Source organism: Nicotiana tabacum, chromosome 24, assembly GCF_000715075.1.
Source record: "Nicotiana tabacum cultivar K326 chromosome 24, ASM71507v2, whole genome shotgun sequence".
In the NCBI taxonomy this organism is placed as follows: domain Eukaryota; kingdom Viridiplantae; phylum Streptophyta; class Magnoliopsida; order Solanales; family Solanaceae; genus Nicotiana; species Nicotiana tabacum.
In genome coordinates, this window is record NC_134103.1 from 14,545,486 (window position 1) to 14,563,885 (window position 18,400).

Sequence of the window (18,400 nt, forward strand, 5' to 3'; positions counted from 1 at the left end):
GAAAATTCTGTTTTGATTTCACCAGATATTATTTGTAATTATTTGGTGTCATTAAATATGACATACTATTTGATTCATTTTCAATGTCATTATATTTTACTACATTGATAAACATTTTACCATGCCATTATTATATTCCAGTAGGGCCTTACCTGACTTCGTCACTACTCTACCGAGGTTAGGCTTGGCGCTTACTGGGTACCGCTGTGGTATACTCATACTACACTTCTGCATATCTTTTTGTGCAGATCCAGGTACATTTTACCAGCCTAGACGTCAGTGAGTTACCTGCGCACGGAGACTTCGAGGTATATCTGCCAGCGTCCGCAGACTCCGGAGTCCCCTTCTATCATTTTATGTTGCTTCCTTATATTTTATTTAGATCTTGACATATAGAGACATTGAGAATAAATTCTTAGAATCTTGTGACTTATTTCTACCGGGTTTTGGGAGTTGTAATCATTTGAATTGTAGATTACTTATTTTCAGATATTTATGATTATTCCGCATTGATAGGCTTACCTAGTCTTAGAGACTAGGTGTCATCACGACACCCTACGGAGGGAAATTTGGGGTCGTGACAACTGGTAGCTGTAGAATGGCTCAGAAAGGCAGCTCACCACTATGCCCCTGATAATGTGGGTGTAAGACGATAGGCCCCCCACTAGTACTTGCCTCAAGTCCTACACAAAAAGTGCAGCAAGTGTAGTATGAGTACGTAAACAACGTGTGCCCAATAAGTATCAAGCCTAATCTCGAAGTGGTAGAGACGAGATGGCCGACTTTGACACTCACTATGGGTTAATAATAATAATTAAAATACAAATAGAATATCTAAATCAGTATGATTCACAGAATTTACAATAATTTATTTAACCAGCAGAAATAATCAAATTCCCTCAAATGCAACCATTCTCAATATATTAATTAAATTCCTTCAATTCAAATAATTTATAATTTATTAATAAATCTCATTTACAGGAATAACAATTAATTCCTCAACAAGCAAGCATAATAATTCATTAAATTCCAACGATTCTCTAATTTATCAATTAGTTTCACAAGCTGAAATAAGCTATTAAGGTATCATTTGATTATTATTATTAAGCACGATTTCTGCCGAGGTCGTACGGCCCGATCCAGAGTTTCGTGTATACTGCCGAGGGACGTGCGGCATGATTCATAGATGCATCTATCCTGCCGAGGCGTTCGGCCCGCTCGACAAGAAAGGAAGACATTTTCTTATGTACCTCCGGAATGAGAGTATATTTGTTATAAGATAAATTCAGGAGGAAGAACAATTTCTCTTAACAATTAATTAATTTAAACAGAAAAATCAAGTATATGAGATTTTCATCCTTTAATATTTTTATCTAACAATTCACAATATATGTATATATCAAATAATATTAATTAAACAAATAATACAATTTACACAAGTAATTCATGCTTTGAGTCCTAAATTACTCGGACTTCATGCTTTGAGTCCTAAACTACCCGGACTTTAGCATTAATAGTAGCTAAGTACGGACTCTCGTCACCTCATGCATACATAGCCGCCATAATTAGCAATAATTATTTAATTTTTAATCACCTATGAGGTAATTTTCCCCTCACAAGATTAGACAAGAGACTTGCCTCGTCTTGCTCCAATTTAATCCACTAGAAGACCTTTTCCACGATTATCCAACTCTATCTGGCTCGAATCTAGCCAAAAATAATTCGATATAATCACTAAAAATTATAGGAATCAATTTTATAAGAAAATACTACATTTTCAATAAAAATTCCGAAATTAATTAAAAATTCGTCTGTGGGACCCACGTCTCGGAATCCAACGAAAGTTACGAAATATGAACATCCACTCAACCACGAGTCTACCCATACCAAAATTACTAAATTCCGATAACAATTCGGCCCTCAAATCCTCAAATCTATCCAAGAAGGTTTTCAAACTTTTCTAACTCAATTCACCAATTAAATGATAAAAATAATGATGGATTCGGGTAATTTAATCAATATTGAGTTAAGAACACTTACCCCGTTGTTTTTTCTGAAAATCTCCCAACAATCGCCTAAATTCGAGCTCCAAATCGTTAAAAATGAAAAATAGAAAATACTTAAACTCTCTGCCAGTGATTTCTTCTACGCGATCGCGAACTTCCTCACGCGATCGCGTAGCACAAATTTTTCTGCCCAAACATTAACCCTACGCGATCGCATCAAGTCCCACGCGATCGCGATGCACCAGGTTCTGACTCTACGCGATCGCATCCCTCTTTACGTGATCACGTAGCACAATCGCGTGGCCCAACTTCCTCTCAAATTTTCCCTACGCGATCGCAAACAATGACACGCGATCGCGATACACACACTGGCCAATCCTACGCGATCGCGGACGTGTCCACGCAATCGCAGTGAACAAATTCCTAGCTGCCCAAATTAACCCTACGCGATCACAACCCCATTCACGTGATCGCGCAGAACAAATCCACCTCTGCCTAAATTACTCTACGCGATCGCAGACCAACTTACGCGATCGCATATAAGGATACCAGAAGAAAATACCAGCAGTTATCAGCAGTGTTCCAAAGGCCAAAAGCGATCCGTTAATCGTCCGAAACTCACCCGAGCCCCTCGGGACCTCGACCAATTATACCAACAAGTATTAAAACATCATACGAATTTAGTCGAACCCTCAAATCACACCAAACAATGCTAAAACTATGAATCATCCCCCAATTCAAGCTTAATGAAACTTAAGATTTCCAACTTCTACATTATGTACCGAAACCTATCAATTCAAGTCCGATTGACCTCAAATTTTGCACACAAGTCATAAATGACACAACGGAGCTATGTAAATTTTCGGAACTGGATTCCGACCCCAAAATCAAAAAGTCAACTCCCCGGTCAAACTTCCAAACTTAAATTTCTATTTTAGTCATTTAAGCCTAATTTAACTACGGACTTCCAAATAAAATTCTGAACACGCTCCTAAGTCCAAAATTACTATACGGGGCTGTTGGAATCGTCAAAATTCTATTCAGGGGTCGTTTTCTCAAAATATTGACCGAAGTCAAACTTGGCCTCTTAAAGCCAACTTAAGGAACCAAGTGTTACGATTTCAACCCAAACACTTCCAAATCCCTAACCAACCATCCCCGCAAGTCATAAATCATTAAAAGGACATATATAAAGTTTTATTTTAGGGAACGGGGTTTTAAAAGTTAAAATGACCGGTTGAGTCATTACAGTTTCCGCATCGAATGTAGAAGATGGAATTTCTTAGTTTTATTAAGCTTGAATTGGGGTATGATTCGTGGTTTTAGCGTTGTTTGATGTGATTTGAGGCCTCGACTAAGTTCGTATGATATTTTGGAACTTATTGGTATATTTGGTTGAGGTCCCGGGGGGCCTCGGGTGAGTTTCAGATGGTTAACTGATCAAATTTGGACTTAGAACAAAGCTGAGAATTTTTGGCTACTGATGCAACCGCACCTGCAAAAATTATCACGCAGCTGCGAGCCCGCAGAAGCGGATGAAACCTCGCAGAAGCGCGATCGCAGAAGCGACAAAATGGTTGCAGATGCGGCCTGGGCTAAGGAGGGACTGGACCGCAGAAGTGAGCCTTCAAAAGCGAACTCTTATCCGCAGAAGTGAAGGTCTGTCATAGAAGCGGAAACTCAACCGCAAAAGCGTGACCGCAGATGCGGCCAAGTGAGCCGCAGATGCGAAAACCCCTGGACAGAATAAAATCAGAGGGGCTGCGGGATTTTGGCATTTTTGGACATTTCCAACACGGGTTGAGGCGATTTTTCAGAGAAAATTCATGGAAAAACTTGAGGTAAGTCACTTGTGATCATTGTTAGTCAATAATATTGAATTATCATTGAGTATTTCGACTAGATTACGTGTTTTAAGGTAAAATTCGAGGATTTGGGCCTAGGGATTTGAAAATAAGATTTGAGGATTTGAAGGTCGAGTTGACGTCAGAATTTTGTAAATTTTGTATGGTTGGACTCGTGGTTGAATGTGCATTCATATTTTGTAACTTTTGTCGGATTCCAAGACGTGGCCCCACTGGCGATTTTTGAGTTGAATTTCGGATTTTGTTGGAAAATTAGTATTTTCATATGGAATTGTTTCCTATAATTTGTGTTGACTATATCGAATTAATTGTGACTAGATTCAAGACGTTGGGAGGACGATTAGCGAGGCAAAGGCATATTAGAATAAAGAAATTGCACGGTTTGAGGTAAGTAACACTTCTAAACTTGGTGGTTCTGAGTGTATAAATCCCTGAATTACGTATTATGTGAATTGTTTGGAGGTGACGCACATACTAGGTGACAGGCGTGTGGGCGTGCACCATAGAAATTGTGACTTAAATAAATTACGTAAAGTTGTATAGTCAAAGAATCATGTCATTATTCATATATCCTCCATGTGTTGGAGAAATGGAGCTGAGACTCATATTAAAGATGATGTTTAGGCCACGTGTCGATATTTTTGGGACCCACATGGGTCATGTTGCTGTTGAATTATTTGTTTAAATATTAATTGTGTACTCAGTCACATCCATCATTTGCACATCATATCTCAGTCTCTGTTGTCATTTATTGATACATCATATCATCATGTCGGGTTGATTTTTATGTCATTGAGAGCCCGAGAGACTGGAGATTTTAAGTGATATTTATGGGATCGGGCTGCACGCCATAATATGTTTTATTTATTTATGCATGGATCTGGCTTATTATAGCGCTTGGGCTGAAGGAGCCCCTCCGGAGTTTGCACCCCCACAGTGAGCGCAATTTCTTTACATTCGGGATGGAGTTCCCTAGGCATGGAGTTGCTTTATTTCTTTATATTTGGGGATGGATTGGCCTTGTACAGTTCCCTGGGCTAGATTGGCCTTATACAGTACTGAGTGACTGATTATCAGTTGATACATATATATCTGGGATGGAGTTCCCTCGGCTGGATTGGCCATATACAGTACTGAGTGATTGAGTATTCTGAGAGTGTGAGTACACGAGGTTTCCATTGTGGTACATCACATACAACATATATTTTGGCATGTAGATATAGAGATGTCATATTCCTCATATCATGCAGAATTTATCTATTTTACTTGTACTAAGTTTTACTGAGTTTAATTGTTGAACTGGAAACATTTTTGTACTGTTATTTGTATATTGGACTGTACCTGTGGAGCTCGTCACTACTTTCAGCCCAAAGGTTAGTCTTGTTACTTATTGAGTTGGTTGTACTCATACTACACTCTACACCTCGTATGCAGATGCAGGTACTTCCGGATACGGCAGTTGCTAGATTTCGGAGTTTCATCTATTGGAGACTATCGAGTTAGCTGCTTGGCGTCCGCAGACCTTGACTCTCATTCCTTTCATTTATTTGTATTGTTCTACATTTCCAGACAGTGTTTGTATCAGTCAGACTATGTTATCATTTAGATACTCATGTACTCAGTGACACCGGATTTTGGGAGTGTTTTTATATCAGTATTTATGAGATTTTTATATTGAATTTAAATATTATGTTTCCAAACTTAAAAGAATTTGTGATTTATTGAGGTTGTCAACTTGCCTAGTATTAAGTTAGGCGTCATCACGACATATATAATTTTGAGTCGTGAAATAAATATTTTACACTGTTAGTGTAGAACAATTTGTCACTTCTTCAAATGCATTTCATATTGAATAATAAAATATACACGAGAAAGTAAAAGTAAAAAAACAAACATAAACTAGTAGATCATTGTTCTTATTTTTTTTCCTGCCATTCTAAATTGTTTTTTTAATGGAAATGATCCTTGTACAAATAAGGTAATTGTGTCAAAGTCAACATATATCACAACCACTTAGAAAGTAGAATTTACAATTTGAAATAAGAAAAATAATCCATCTTTCCATGCTTAACCATAATGACATTCTCTTCTTAATATTATTTTTCTCTCTTAGAAAATACTGAAATTAAAATTATTGGTAACAGCAATCATTAATGGGAGGCGGCTTTCCGTAATGTACACGTAGTAGAATCATGACATACTGACACAATGAGTGGTGTGAATTTCTTCTTGGAATAAAATAGAAGTATACTATCCATTTTCTAAGAGAGAAAAACGACAATTCAATGTACAAAGTATTCTATATTTAATTATCGAGTATTTATTGAAGGATCACACTTTTAAAGGCATGATGTAAACTGTCTATCTAATACAATTATTAGTGATTATTTTTACGGCTCAAAAAAATATTAACTTTAACTGTCAAAAATATTTTTTCGACTAATGCCTAATTTTTCCTTAGAATTCCGACCAAATGATAGTAAGATTAATTAGTGATAATAGTAGTAATTATTTTATTTTATTTTTAGTTTGATACATTAGTTCCTTTTTTGTTACAACAACTCATTTTATTTTTATTCTTATTTTGATACTTTGGTTCTTTTTCCGTAACAATAACTCATACAGATAGATATGATCTCTTCACCATTAATCAGAGGTAGTAGCAGAGACAAGATTTGAAGTTTATGGGTTCTAAACTTGTCCCGAATAATTCATTTTAGTTACTGGTTCACAATAACATATTTTTACTTATTTAATGAATATTCTAATAAAAATAAATTGTATAAGCAAAAGTTACTGGGTTCGTTCGAACTCGTAAGTAGTGCACTAGCTACGTCCCTGACTAGAGGTATCAGGTTTGAGCGTCTAGGTATGAAACAAATCCTGTTAGTGAGTGCTCCCCCCTAAATGGGCCTTATTCGGGGCGAATTCGAATATAGACAGATTCAAATGCGGGTACCGGATACCGAATGAGTAAACCCAACCAAAAAATCATAATATTTTACTAATAGTTATCGCTTATTATTTTTATCACTATTATTATTATTATTATATTATAATACTCCTTTCATCTTAGTTTACATGGTAACCCTAATCATTGTTACTTTCTTCACTTATAATGATATACTTTTCTTTAATAATAATAATAATACTCTTTTTCGTCCTAATTTATGTGGTAATTTTTCGAGTGTTAATTTAACTATTCTTTGTAGCAAAATTATATTGGTTTAACTCAATATTTTAAAATTATGAGTTAGATATTTAAAAATTATATACAAAATATTATAAGTTATAATTATTTTTGTATTAATTTAATATAAAAAAATATTGTTGTAAAATATTAATTCAAAATTTATATATTTTAATGTGAAAAAAGCTAAAAATACCATGGATAGAGGGAATAATAAAGTAAAAACTTACCCGCATCAGGTGTTTATACCCATCCAATAAATAAATAACACATCACATTATTTAACTACAAGTATTAGTCTTTAATCATAGTTAATTATCATGTATTTTTCATATCATCTTAAACAATAATATTAAAAATACATAATAGAGTCTTGCAAACTCTGGTCTGTAATTTTAATGAACGAAGACATTAATTTCTTGTTCACTTTCATTGCCATCACTGGCCTCTACAAATATAAAAATTAATTTTCCTTCTACTAGGATAACTATCATTATTTATATATACATTTTAACTTTGAAAAATATATTAAATATTTTAAACTTAACAAAGAAGCATTTACTTTAGCATACTCTAAGTGGAACACATATGAAGATTAACAAAGGAAAAAACTTTACTAAATAGAACTTTGCTTTGCACAGTTATATTGTTTCAGAATTGATCTCGTTTTATCCCACTACTAATGGATTTTCTTAACAGGACGAAAATTTAGCAAACATAATGAGAAGAGTAATATGCATAATATAATAGGTTAATATAATCTTGCGGTTCTGAATTTTAGGATCTAAATGAAGGGTGAAACTTTCTCCTTTATTTCAAGTTGTTCATTGAAGCACACAACTTGATTTTGGTGAAGGAGATAGTGAAAGTTCTCGTACCATTAAAGATGCTCCTCTTGATGATGCAAAATTTTGGAAGTAGATCGGATCGGAAATAAAAGAATGCCATAAGAAAACAGGAATAAAAGAAATAAGAATTAAGAACTGACGGCAATCCTGATTCTTTTTAATTTATGTTAGTATGACTTAATTCTATTTTTTATTTTTTATTTATTTAAAATAAGACTCCTAATAGACCTTATATTGTGTTCTATAATTAACTTAATTACATTAAGTATACAGATAAATTTTTACCGAAATAATAATACTACTCTCTTTTAGGATGCAAATAATAAATGCTCTTGACTCTGCCTTATTTGCAGCCTTAAGATTTCTTTGCAAATTCAATTTCGTGGCAAAATCTCCAGAATTCCCACTTCCCCAGAAATTCTGGAAAAATAATCACCTTCCTGTTATAAAATAAAAATTGTAAAGTAAAGACAAGTATAGAGAGAAACTGATATATTATTCTGACTTCAAACTTATGTACATAATGAACTGAAAACTCCTCTATTTATAGAAGAAAGGAAGCAGCTGCGAGTCTTTTCAGGAAGCAGTTGCGAAGCTTTTCTTTAGCTGCTTGTAAGCTGTAGCTGCTTGCAACCTACCTGTTTAATAAGAAGCTGCTGCAAATCATTTCATTGAGCTGCTTGCAACCTGCCTGCATCTGCTGCTTATAGATAAACTTCAACAGAGTACTAAATGGATAATATCTATAGCGGAATAATAAATGAACATGCACAATATAATTATTTTCATACAGCTTCCTTCATTTTAGCAAAAATATCTCACATACCTCGATAATTAAACCAAAAAAAAGAAAAAAAAGGAAAAAGCAAAAAAAAAGAAAAAGAAAAAGAAAAAGGAAACAAACATATATAAATTGAGCCCTCTGCCTTAGTAGAAAAAAAGGCCAAAAAAGCTTCTACGCTTTTCTTGAAGTAACCCCACTGTAGCATATATTCATAGGTCAGTGTTTTTTGCTCTTCCAACTTCTACATTGAATATAATCAGATATTGTTGGGGTGGGGGTGGGGGTGGAGGTTCATTTTTTTTGCCTCCATTGTATTTTCTGGGTTGTTATTTGTCTTTGTTTGCTTTAATGCTTTAGTGTTAAAGTGGGTTCTTCTTGTTTTGTTCCACTTTTTGGTATTAAATCCCAAAGGGGTTTTGAAAAAAACTTTTTTTGGGTATTTATTCTGCTTTCTTAGTTGCAATGTGTTGATTGCAAAGAGAAAGAAAAGGGATGTGTGATTTGATGACTGTTATAGTTTGCTGCTGCACTTTTTTTTTTCTTTGAATATCAGCAGTTGCCTCTGAATTATCAGTTGTTTGTGAATTTTGGTTAGTTTAAACATACCTCTTTTACCATGAAAGGTGTGGTGGGGATGGATGAAATCTCGTCATTCTTAACTATAGGTCTCGGGTTTGAGTTCTGGAAATGCAGAAACGCTGGTCCGGAGATCTTTCCCTTTTATGGTCCTACTGGCACACGAATCTGGATTAGTCGGGCAAATTGGGTTTCCGATACAAGATGGTTATACCCAAAAAAGTAGGAAAAAAATGCCTCTTTTATAAATATTTAAATAAGCTTTTATGGCTGAACATTTGTTCGTGACAACACGCTTGTTGCTGTGTTTTTTAGGTTATAGCTAAAGGTTATAGGACATTCAGATAACTTCCAAGAAAGTGAAATCTATTGAAAAATCAAACTGATCCTCTTTTGGATTTTGTGATGTCCCTGTTTCAGTATTGTTTGTTTAAAAGGTTTGTCTTTATTGAAAAACACCTAGCTTGTTTGGTACCAGAGTTTACAGGAAAATGCATGTACATGTTTCCTGTTAATTGCATTCGAGCAAATCAGTAACGTGGTTGCCTTAGTAGTAATGGAGTAAGACAGCATCATAATTTGAGTCCAAATCGATGAGAAACTTACCCTTGACTTTGCCCCTTATTCTTGTAAACACTTTTAGCAGCATATGCAGATGGAAATTTAATCTTTATGGTATATGCCTTCATAAACAGAGGCGGAGCCACGATTTGAAGCTTATGGTTTTGGAATTCTAGTTCTTTTTAGTTACTGGGTTCTAAATTAATAATTTGTACTATTCAATAAATTTTGTAAGATAAATACAGGGTTTGGACCAAAGCTATTTTGTTCTACAGAACCCGTAGCATATACATGCAAAAGGCTGATGCTGTCTGCATTAAAGCCAACAATTGATGTATTCATAATAGATGTCTGTTAGTTAGGAAGTGAATGTTCTGTGAAGCCTCCCGATCTTAGTAACAGTTGACCATGTCAGTTTTGGAGGATATGTTTTTGGGTCATAGGATAATGGGCTATATTTTCAATCATGGATGATAACAATCTTTGTACTTAAATGTTCGTTCGCATTGATGGTCCTTTAATCATTTTTCCTGATGATGCTCTACTGCAAAGGCGACCTTGATTTCTGCTATAGCAGCTATACCATGCATTATAGTTTCTCTTCTCTGCTTATACAGTCCTAGTCGTGCAACTAAGTTGTCCGAGATTTCCTGTGAATTTAACTACCAGATAAAATTTATACAAGTCATGTGTGAAGTTGTTGTCGTCATAAATGTGTGATGACTATTTTTTGTGATTCCAATGTGCCATAAGAATTGAAAAAACAGGGCAGCTTGTTCTTGCAAGAGATTCTGTAGAGTTAACAATGATTATGTGCTACAGCATAATGTTTCCAGTGCTTTATCTTCAGCATGTTAATTACTATTAGATAAGAAATTTTAACAGTTCTATGATTACTAATTGCATCATTTTGGCTTATATTTTTATACTGGATCTTTGTATTCTCATTCTGATTTTTATATTGGTTGTTTTATAATTTCAGAGTGTAATTCTGTGTTGTTTTGAGTCTAAAATGGCTAAAGATAATGGCAATGCTGAATCAAATCATCGAAGAGCTGGTCTCTTAAAGGACCAGGTTCGACTAGTTAAGAGAAAGAATTGTGATCGATATGAGATTGTCTCGATACCTGATAATTTGTCATTTGAGAAAGGATTCTTTGTTGTAATCCGTGCATGCCAATTGTTGGTTCAAAAGAACGAAGGATTGATTATAGTTGGAGTAGCTGGTCCCTCTGGAGCTGGAAAAACTGTATTTACTGAGAAAATACTCAGCTTCATGCCAAGTGTTGCGGTTATCTCAATGGATAACTATAATGACGCTAGTCGAATAGTTGATGGCAACTTTGATGGTAAGAATGTATTTACTCTCTCTCTCTCTCTATCTTTTTTTTTTTTTAATTAATTTTCCCCAGCCACTTCCTTGAGGCCCTCTGATTATACATGCTAGCTAGGGTGTAGAGAAAGCTGTTGACGAGTGGGAAATTTCACTTGTATACCATGCTTTGATTAAAAATTCAAGCTCGCACCGATTTCAAGGGGGCTCAAAAGTTCAGGACTCTATTATTCTCTGTAGAATTGGCACTTTGAGTTCTTATAAACCTCCCGTTTTCTTTTTCTTTATCCCTGGGAAAGTTTTGGTGATTATTCGGCTAAATCCTACTGAATAGAGTGCTATCCTCTTTCGGCTACTGATTTAATCCCTTTAATTTGAGAACACCAGATATTTTGCAAAGAGTTGTGAGAGCCACAGTATATTGGCTAATCTTTCTCTGCATAATCTCTATTATGCACAGGAATGAGGTGGGTGCCTCTTCTAATCGTGAAGCATATATGTTTAATAGAAGATAACATTCAGTGAAAAAGTCTGAGCTGAGATCTAATCTGCTCTTAGCTGATTTCTCTTTATTGTTTTATCCTGATATCGGTGTCACTAGTACTTCTAGATTAACTTAATACTAGATATTTTGTACTTTACCAGGTCTAAATATGTTTTTGAAACAGATCCACGACTAACAGACTATGATACGCTGCTAAAAAATATCAATGATCTAAAGGCTGGGAAGCAGGCTGAGGTTCCAATATACGATTTCAAATCTAGCTCTCGTGTAGGCTACAGGTTCATCTCCTTACTTCTAATTCATGTAATATGCTATGCTTTTTATCTGCATGATGTCATTATTCATTCAGGCGGCTATTAAAATTTTGTTTACCTGTTCTTAGTCTGCGAAAATATTATGTTTGAATGCTTAAAAAGGAAGTGTACCTCCAAGCTTTTGGCTGTTTGCAGATCCATATATAATATTTTTTGGGTGGGTTCTATTACATGGCTAAAACAATAATGACATCTTTGGAGCTATGGTACCTAGACTCTTCATTGACCTGATTCAAACAGAAAATTAACTATAAATTGACATACCCAAATTTTATATAACTAAGTCCATTGTTCATCTTTGTGGTGGTTTATGCTATCAACTAGTTTAGTTTTGCTTGTTTTTTTTCTCTGTGGTCTACTCAGAAGGTGCTAGTTCTTTGACTCGTGAATGCTACTTAATTGGCATTAGGGTTGCTGATTTTTCATAACATAGTTGGAGTTCAGTCATTACACAGTTATCTTTATTCTTTGAAATGAGGCCCCACATTACTCTTCTTTTCTTGGTCAAGGCTTTAGTTTACATTGGTCTTTGACCCCCTTCTCTTGGCCGATTTATCCTCTCTGACAAGTTCTTGACTGTGGTTGGTTTTTCTTGTCATATGTCTATTGAATAATAAGCCTTTGTTGTTCAAAGTTGGGAACACACCTTTTTTGTTTTCTTTTAATTATCCAAGGTTTATCTGTTACATTTAGTATGATCTGAACTTATGCCATTAGCTATACTGCAGGACTCTTGAAGTACCTAGCTCCCGCATTTTGATTATTGAGGGTATCTATGCCTTGAGTGAAAAGTTGCGTCCTTTGTTGGACCTTCGCGTATCTGTGACAGGTGGAGTTCACTTTGATCTTGTAAAAAGGGTTTTACGTGATATACAACGTGCCAGGCAGGAGCCGTCAGAGATAATCCATCAAATATCTGAAACGGTCTGTTTCCTCTATGATTTTGGTCAAAAAAGGACTTGAAACTTTCTGTCCTCACTCTCCGAGCCATAATGTCTGGTGCAGGTTTATCCGATGTACAAGGCTTTTATTGAACCTGATCTCAAGACTGCACATATAAAAATTATCAACAAATTTAATCCCTTTACTGGATTTCAGAGTCCTACGTACATTTTAAAGGTAAGGATATTAAAAGTAAATAGCACTTCTAATTTCCTGACATGGAAAACTATAGCGATCAGAAATAAATGACTATTTGTTACCTTTCTCAACAAAAAGAAACAAATGATTTAATTAAAATAATAAAGACATAAAAGGGCTTATCTTATCTCTTGTACCTTTAGTCTTCTAGGAATGTGAATGTAGCTCAAATCAAGTCTGCCCTATCTGAAGAACACACTGAAAGTACGGAAGAAACTTACGACATATACCTTCTGCCACCTGGTGAAGATCCAGAGACTTGCCAATCATATCTGAGGATGCGAAATAAAGAGGGAAAATACAGTCTCATGTTTGAGGTTTGTTCTTTTGTTATAGTGATCAATGCTTTTGACAAAATACTGACCAACTGCTACAAAGTACTTTTGTTTGCTAGGCCATTTTGGCTTTACTATGTAGGCTACTGATGACAATCTGTTATTCTCCTAATTAATTTTCGATAGTCGTGTGTGTAGTACTATTCACTTTCCTGAAACACTTGAATAATGTTCAAGCTTTTGGGAAACAACATTTTCCTGTCCTTTTACCTGCATTTTTTTGTAAGGGGCTAAGAAAATTCCAAGTTACTTTTTGCATTCGTAACCTTCTGTTTCCTGTAGCTGATGTCAATGACCTAACGCTTTAGAGTTATTTCGTCAAATAACTTAAGAAGAAAAATAGTGTCAAAGACTTCCTTGCTCATTTTATGTTGCAACTGTTGTATGCCAATATAAGAATGCAATACCATGGGATTGATTGGCACAATTGTCCAACAATACATTTTATGCTATAGCCTTCCTGATTCGTTCTTTGGATTATATCCTTTATTGAGAGACTCGAGGATGTATTGGTTAATCGTAGTAATTTCTACTCCATGGTTATATTTACTTTATTTGATTATTTGGTGGTGCTCGGGTATATCAGCTTTTCTTGACCAACTACATTTGCCAAGAATTATTTATACATGTGAAAAGCTGGTCTACTGGCAATTTGATGGTCGCAACTTTAACTGATTTTGAACTGTAGGAGTGGGTCACCGATTCTCCCTTTGTTATATCACCAAGAATCAGTTTTGAGGTCAGTGTGAAGCTTCTTGGTGGATTGATGGCTTTGGGATACACAATTGCGGCAATACTCAAAAGAAGCAGTCACGTATTTTCTGATGAAAAGGTCTGCGTGAAAATTGATTGGCTAGAACAACTGAACCGCCATTATGTTCAGGTAGTAGACTTGTTCTATTCTCTCCTCCTTGCTATGATACAATGCTAAAATCTTCTAATATGCTAGATATTTTCTTAACTTTGCAAAGGTGCAAGGAAGAGATCGTGTTATTGTAAAATCTGTTGCTGATCAGCTGGGACTGGAGGGTTCATACACTCCACGTACATATATTGAGCAAATACAGCTAGAGAAGCTTGTGAATGAAGTTATGGTATGCTTAGCTTCCAATATCTTTTCTTAATGTGCTTTTACGGTTTTCTGTCACTTTATTAGCAGATATAATATTGCAGGCACTACCAGATGATTTGAAAACAAAGCTTAGCTTAGATGAAGATCTTGTCTCCAGCCCTAAAGAAGCTCTCTCTCGAGCCTCAGCAGAGAGAGTAGCATGGAGAAATAAGAATTTCAGAGGGTACACATCTATCCCATATTTCCCTATCGACTACATTGCATTAGATAATGGCTTATCGCTTATTATAAAAGAATAAAATAGTGTGAAAAACAGCGGGATTTCATCAATAAGCTGAATAATGTCTCACCATGCTAGTAATTGCTTGTGGCTCAATACCGTTAATATTAGGCTGCTTTGGTTAAGCAACCCTTTTAACTGCTTCCAGCAAATTGATGACAACTATCCTCTCCTAATAAAAGAGGGAGAAGGAGAGGACGGGGTGGCGGCGCGATTGGTGGAAGAGAGTTTTGTAGGTGAATAATGAGAGGAGCTTCTTCAGCTCTAATTTGCACACTTTACCAATCATCTGGAAGATTTGCAACCTGTGGTTTGGACATACTAATGTGGCTGCAGGAGTTACCGGATGAGAGAGCTAATGAAGAAAGAGGATAAAGTCTCACCATATTCATTTTCATGCATATTCTGATAGGCATGAGCTTATGTGTATATGTGCCTATGTGTCATTCTGTTTGATGTGTAGGTTGAATAGATTGCTCGCAGATATTAATTTGTTTGATTAGGTCTTCAACTCCTTATCGGTTTGTACATAAGCAAGTCATTCTTTGCATTCTATATTCTAGGAAATGCTCTGATTTGGCTGGGTGTCCTGCCAAGAAACCAAATCCTTATAATGAACAGCTGAGCAGATTCAGTGTTTTCTTAGTCATTAGCAATTTGCATGCCACCATAGCGGTATCATTGTTCTGCGTGTTTTAAGGATTTGTCACCAGGACTTATCATGCACCGTCTCTCTGATGACATCCTACGAATTCTCAATTATATGAAATTGGCAATATTCTGCTGTTGATGATCTAGGCGTCTTATCCTGCCCTTGCACGTTCAAGCTTGCTTGTCCGCTTTTATGCATTTTTGCGACTCAAATAATTTCCCTGTTAGAGCACAGTCAAATTATAAGTTGTATGATATCCACAAAAATTATTTGCATTGTGAAGTATGTTAAAGTTTAGGTAAACGATGCAAGGGCATACTGCTGAATGCTATGAATGGTTGAGTTGTGAAACATGGAAATATTAAAGTGTTCTCGTTTGCTTGTTGGTGTCTGTTCAGTCCTGGACTGTTTTAGACCTTGGCATATTTGGGTGTGTATGTCCTAGATAGAAATTTAAAGAGCATTAGTCTTAAATGTGAAGCGTTTCAGAAACTTGCATGGATCTCCATCCTTATTGGGATGAAACCCGTCGACGGTCCACGAGAAGTTTTGATGTCAAGTTCATTTGTCATTGATCTGGTTATTTATTTATTTATTTTGCAGTGGATTGTCACATTCATACGCAAATCACAGGGAGAAACATCTATCGAAGATAGATACTGATAGTCGGAGGTTTGATGACAGGAACACTGATTCAGCAGCAACATTAGCAAACCAGGTTTTGCATTTAGCAACAATGAAATATTTTCAAGTTCTTTTCACTATACTACTATTGCTTTCTTGGCGTGCATCACGTCTTTCATGACACTTCCAGAGATTTACCCTTCCTGTTGTTGTCCTTGTTTCCTAAGGGAGCTGTTACACATTTATCGGAACAAATTTCTACCTTGAATGATCGGATGGATGATTTTACATCTAGAATGGAAGAACTTAATTCCAAGTTAAGCAGCAAAAGAGCTTCTCCAAGCACTCAAAATCTGGCTTTGCAACCTGAAGCTTGTAATGGATCCGGCCCAACTTCTTACTTCATATCTGGTCTAGAAAATGGTTCCTTGACAGGATCGATTATGCCAAATTCTTCATCATCTTCTTCGCTAATTCCAAAGGAGTCCACGCTGATGGAAGAGGTACATTTTTCACTAGGCTTTTGCCATGCAAACCTATGATTAATCATCTTTTTTTACTCTAATGCACATGTGAATGTCACAATTTGACTTGTCAAAGTGGTCAATTTGCACTGTCTTCTTTTACTAGAAAGGCAGGCCGCTGTGCTTAGGTCCCGTTATGTGCAGAATCTTTTATTAGATAACTAAATTATTATTCCTGAAGTATGCGAGGTTTTCTTACGTTCTCTTTGTGATGCACAGCTATCTAATGTTGCACGTGGACAACGTCAAATTATACATCAGTTGGACAATCTTAGCAATCTTCTTCGCGACAGGCTAGGAGAACAATCTCGGCAATCAAGAAAAAGCAAGAGAAGAGATATTACCGATATTGATTCGATCAGAGTGCCTCTCATTGTAACCTTAGCAGTTGGTGGATTGGGATTATTTTTGTTTAAGAGCCTACAAAACAGAAACTGATTCTTCTTCCTAATGTAAAACAGTGCATCATTGCTCCTATAGACAATTTTTAGTTCATAAGCCCCATGCTAGTATTTTGCTTATGGTACCCTTCGATCGGAATAGACTAGTGTTCATGGATCAGACTGATCTGTGTTTTGGGGCAAGAAAGGCAGATTAATGCTTTCTGTTTCCCATTGAGTTTTGTTTAAAGAAGGGGATGAATCTTGGCAAGTTTTGTTATACTTGTGGGGTTGCTCTGATTAAATATGTTCTTCAGTAGATATTTTAAAAGTTCAATAGAAGTTGGTCTATAGCAGAAGATCAACATTCCATTTTGCAATTGTTTCTCCTTAGGGGTCCTTATATGCAATTTTGACCTTTTGTTTGGGAACCAAAGGAATGGAATGGATTGAAAAAGAAATTGGAAGCCTCTCCTTTTTGGTTGTCTAGCTTGTGATAATGTGACGAAACATTTTTTGGGCCTTACCGTAATTCCTGTATTTAAATACAGGTCACCTTTACTTTTAGCAAATAGTCTTACTTAATTTCAAGATTATTGAATTCACTTTTACATGTAGATATTTTTCGGACGATCTGACAATGTAATTTATACTGTTGGTGTATATATTTTTAACTCTTTGAAAAGGGAATAATAGACCAAAAAATAGAAAATCAGAAAAGAAAGAAAAACGTTAATAAGTAGAAAGAAAAATACTACAGAGGGTCTTGAACTCTTGACATTAAGCAAATTGACTAATGGGTGCCCAGGTATAAAATAAGTAAATGCTATGAGAATTGTGTATAGTAGGGTACATACTTTATGTACAACCAGTAATAAAACATTACAAGCCTATTATCAGTTAATTAAAAACAAAATGGTACAAAATAGATACCAAAATAACCAGAAACCTCAACTATCTTAGTAAATCTAGACAAAGATGAGATAACAAAACGCTTCTAGTATGCCGGCGAATAATGCCTAACTTGTATTATTTGATATTGGGAAAAATGGCATAGTATAGTCGCTTTCAATATAATAACTGCGATATATAATATACTACATATTATCGGCATCGAGCTAAAAGTGATCTTTGACCTTTGATATTCCCTAAGTTGTTTTATTCTATTCGGGTTTTAGTAGTTAACTTTAAAATTACTCTAATTTAATTATTATGATAAATCCGTGTGGGAATTAACTTGAAATATTACACATTTATCCAGAATGAAAAAATTCGAATCTATGGCGTAATGGCAACATCAAATCCTCAAAAGGACAATTACACAAAACAAAGATGCAAGAATGACGCTACAAACTGTCCTCTTCTCAAATTATACATAGCACGAGAACTAAAAGACAACACGACTAAAACA

General features: G+C 35.5%; 1 protein-coding gene across 2 annotated transcripts; it reads left to right on the forward strand.

Moving 5' to 3' along the window:
* The first annotated feature begins 8,859 nt into the window (after positions 1-8,859).
* Positions 8,860-17,461, forward strand: LOC107792317 (uridine-cytidine kinase C-like). Of its 2 annotated transcripts, none has more exons than NM_001325539.1 (12): positions 8,860-8,908; positions 10,813-11,179; positions 11,832-11,946; positions 12,711-12,906; positions 12,988-13,101; positions 13,266-13,439; positions 14,146-14,340; positions 14,429-14,551; positions 14,631-14,752; positions 16,065-16,179; positions 16,313-16,588; positions 16,829-17,269. In NM_001325539.1, the coding sequence occupies exons 2-12, from the start codon at positions 10,843-10,845 to the stop codon at positions 17,045-17,047; spliced, it is 1,986 nt and encodes a 661-aa protein (NP_001312468.1). In that variant the 5' UTR covers positions 8,860-8,908; positions 10,813-10,842; the 3' UTR covers positions 17,048-17,269. The 2 variants fall into 2 exon arrangements, with proteins under 2 accessions (NP_001312468.1, XP_016470013.1); XM_016614527.2 differs by lacking the exon at positions 8,860-8,908 and adding an exon at positions 8,937-9,491 and having other exon boundaries at positions 16,829-17,461.
* Positions 17,462-18,400: the final 939 nt, after the last annotated feature.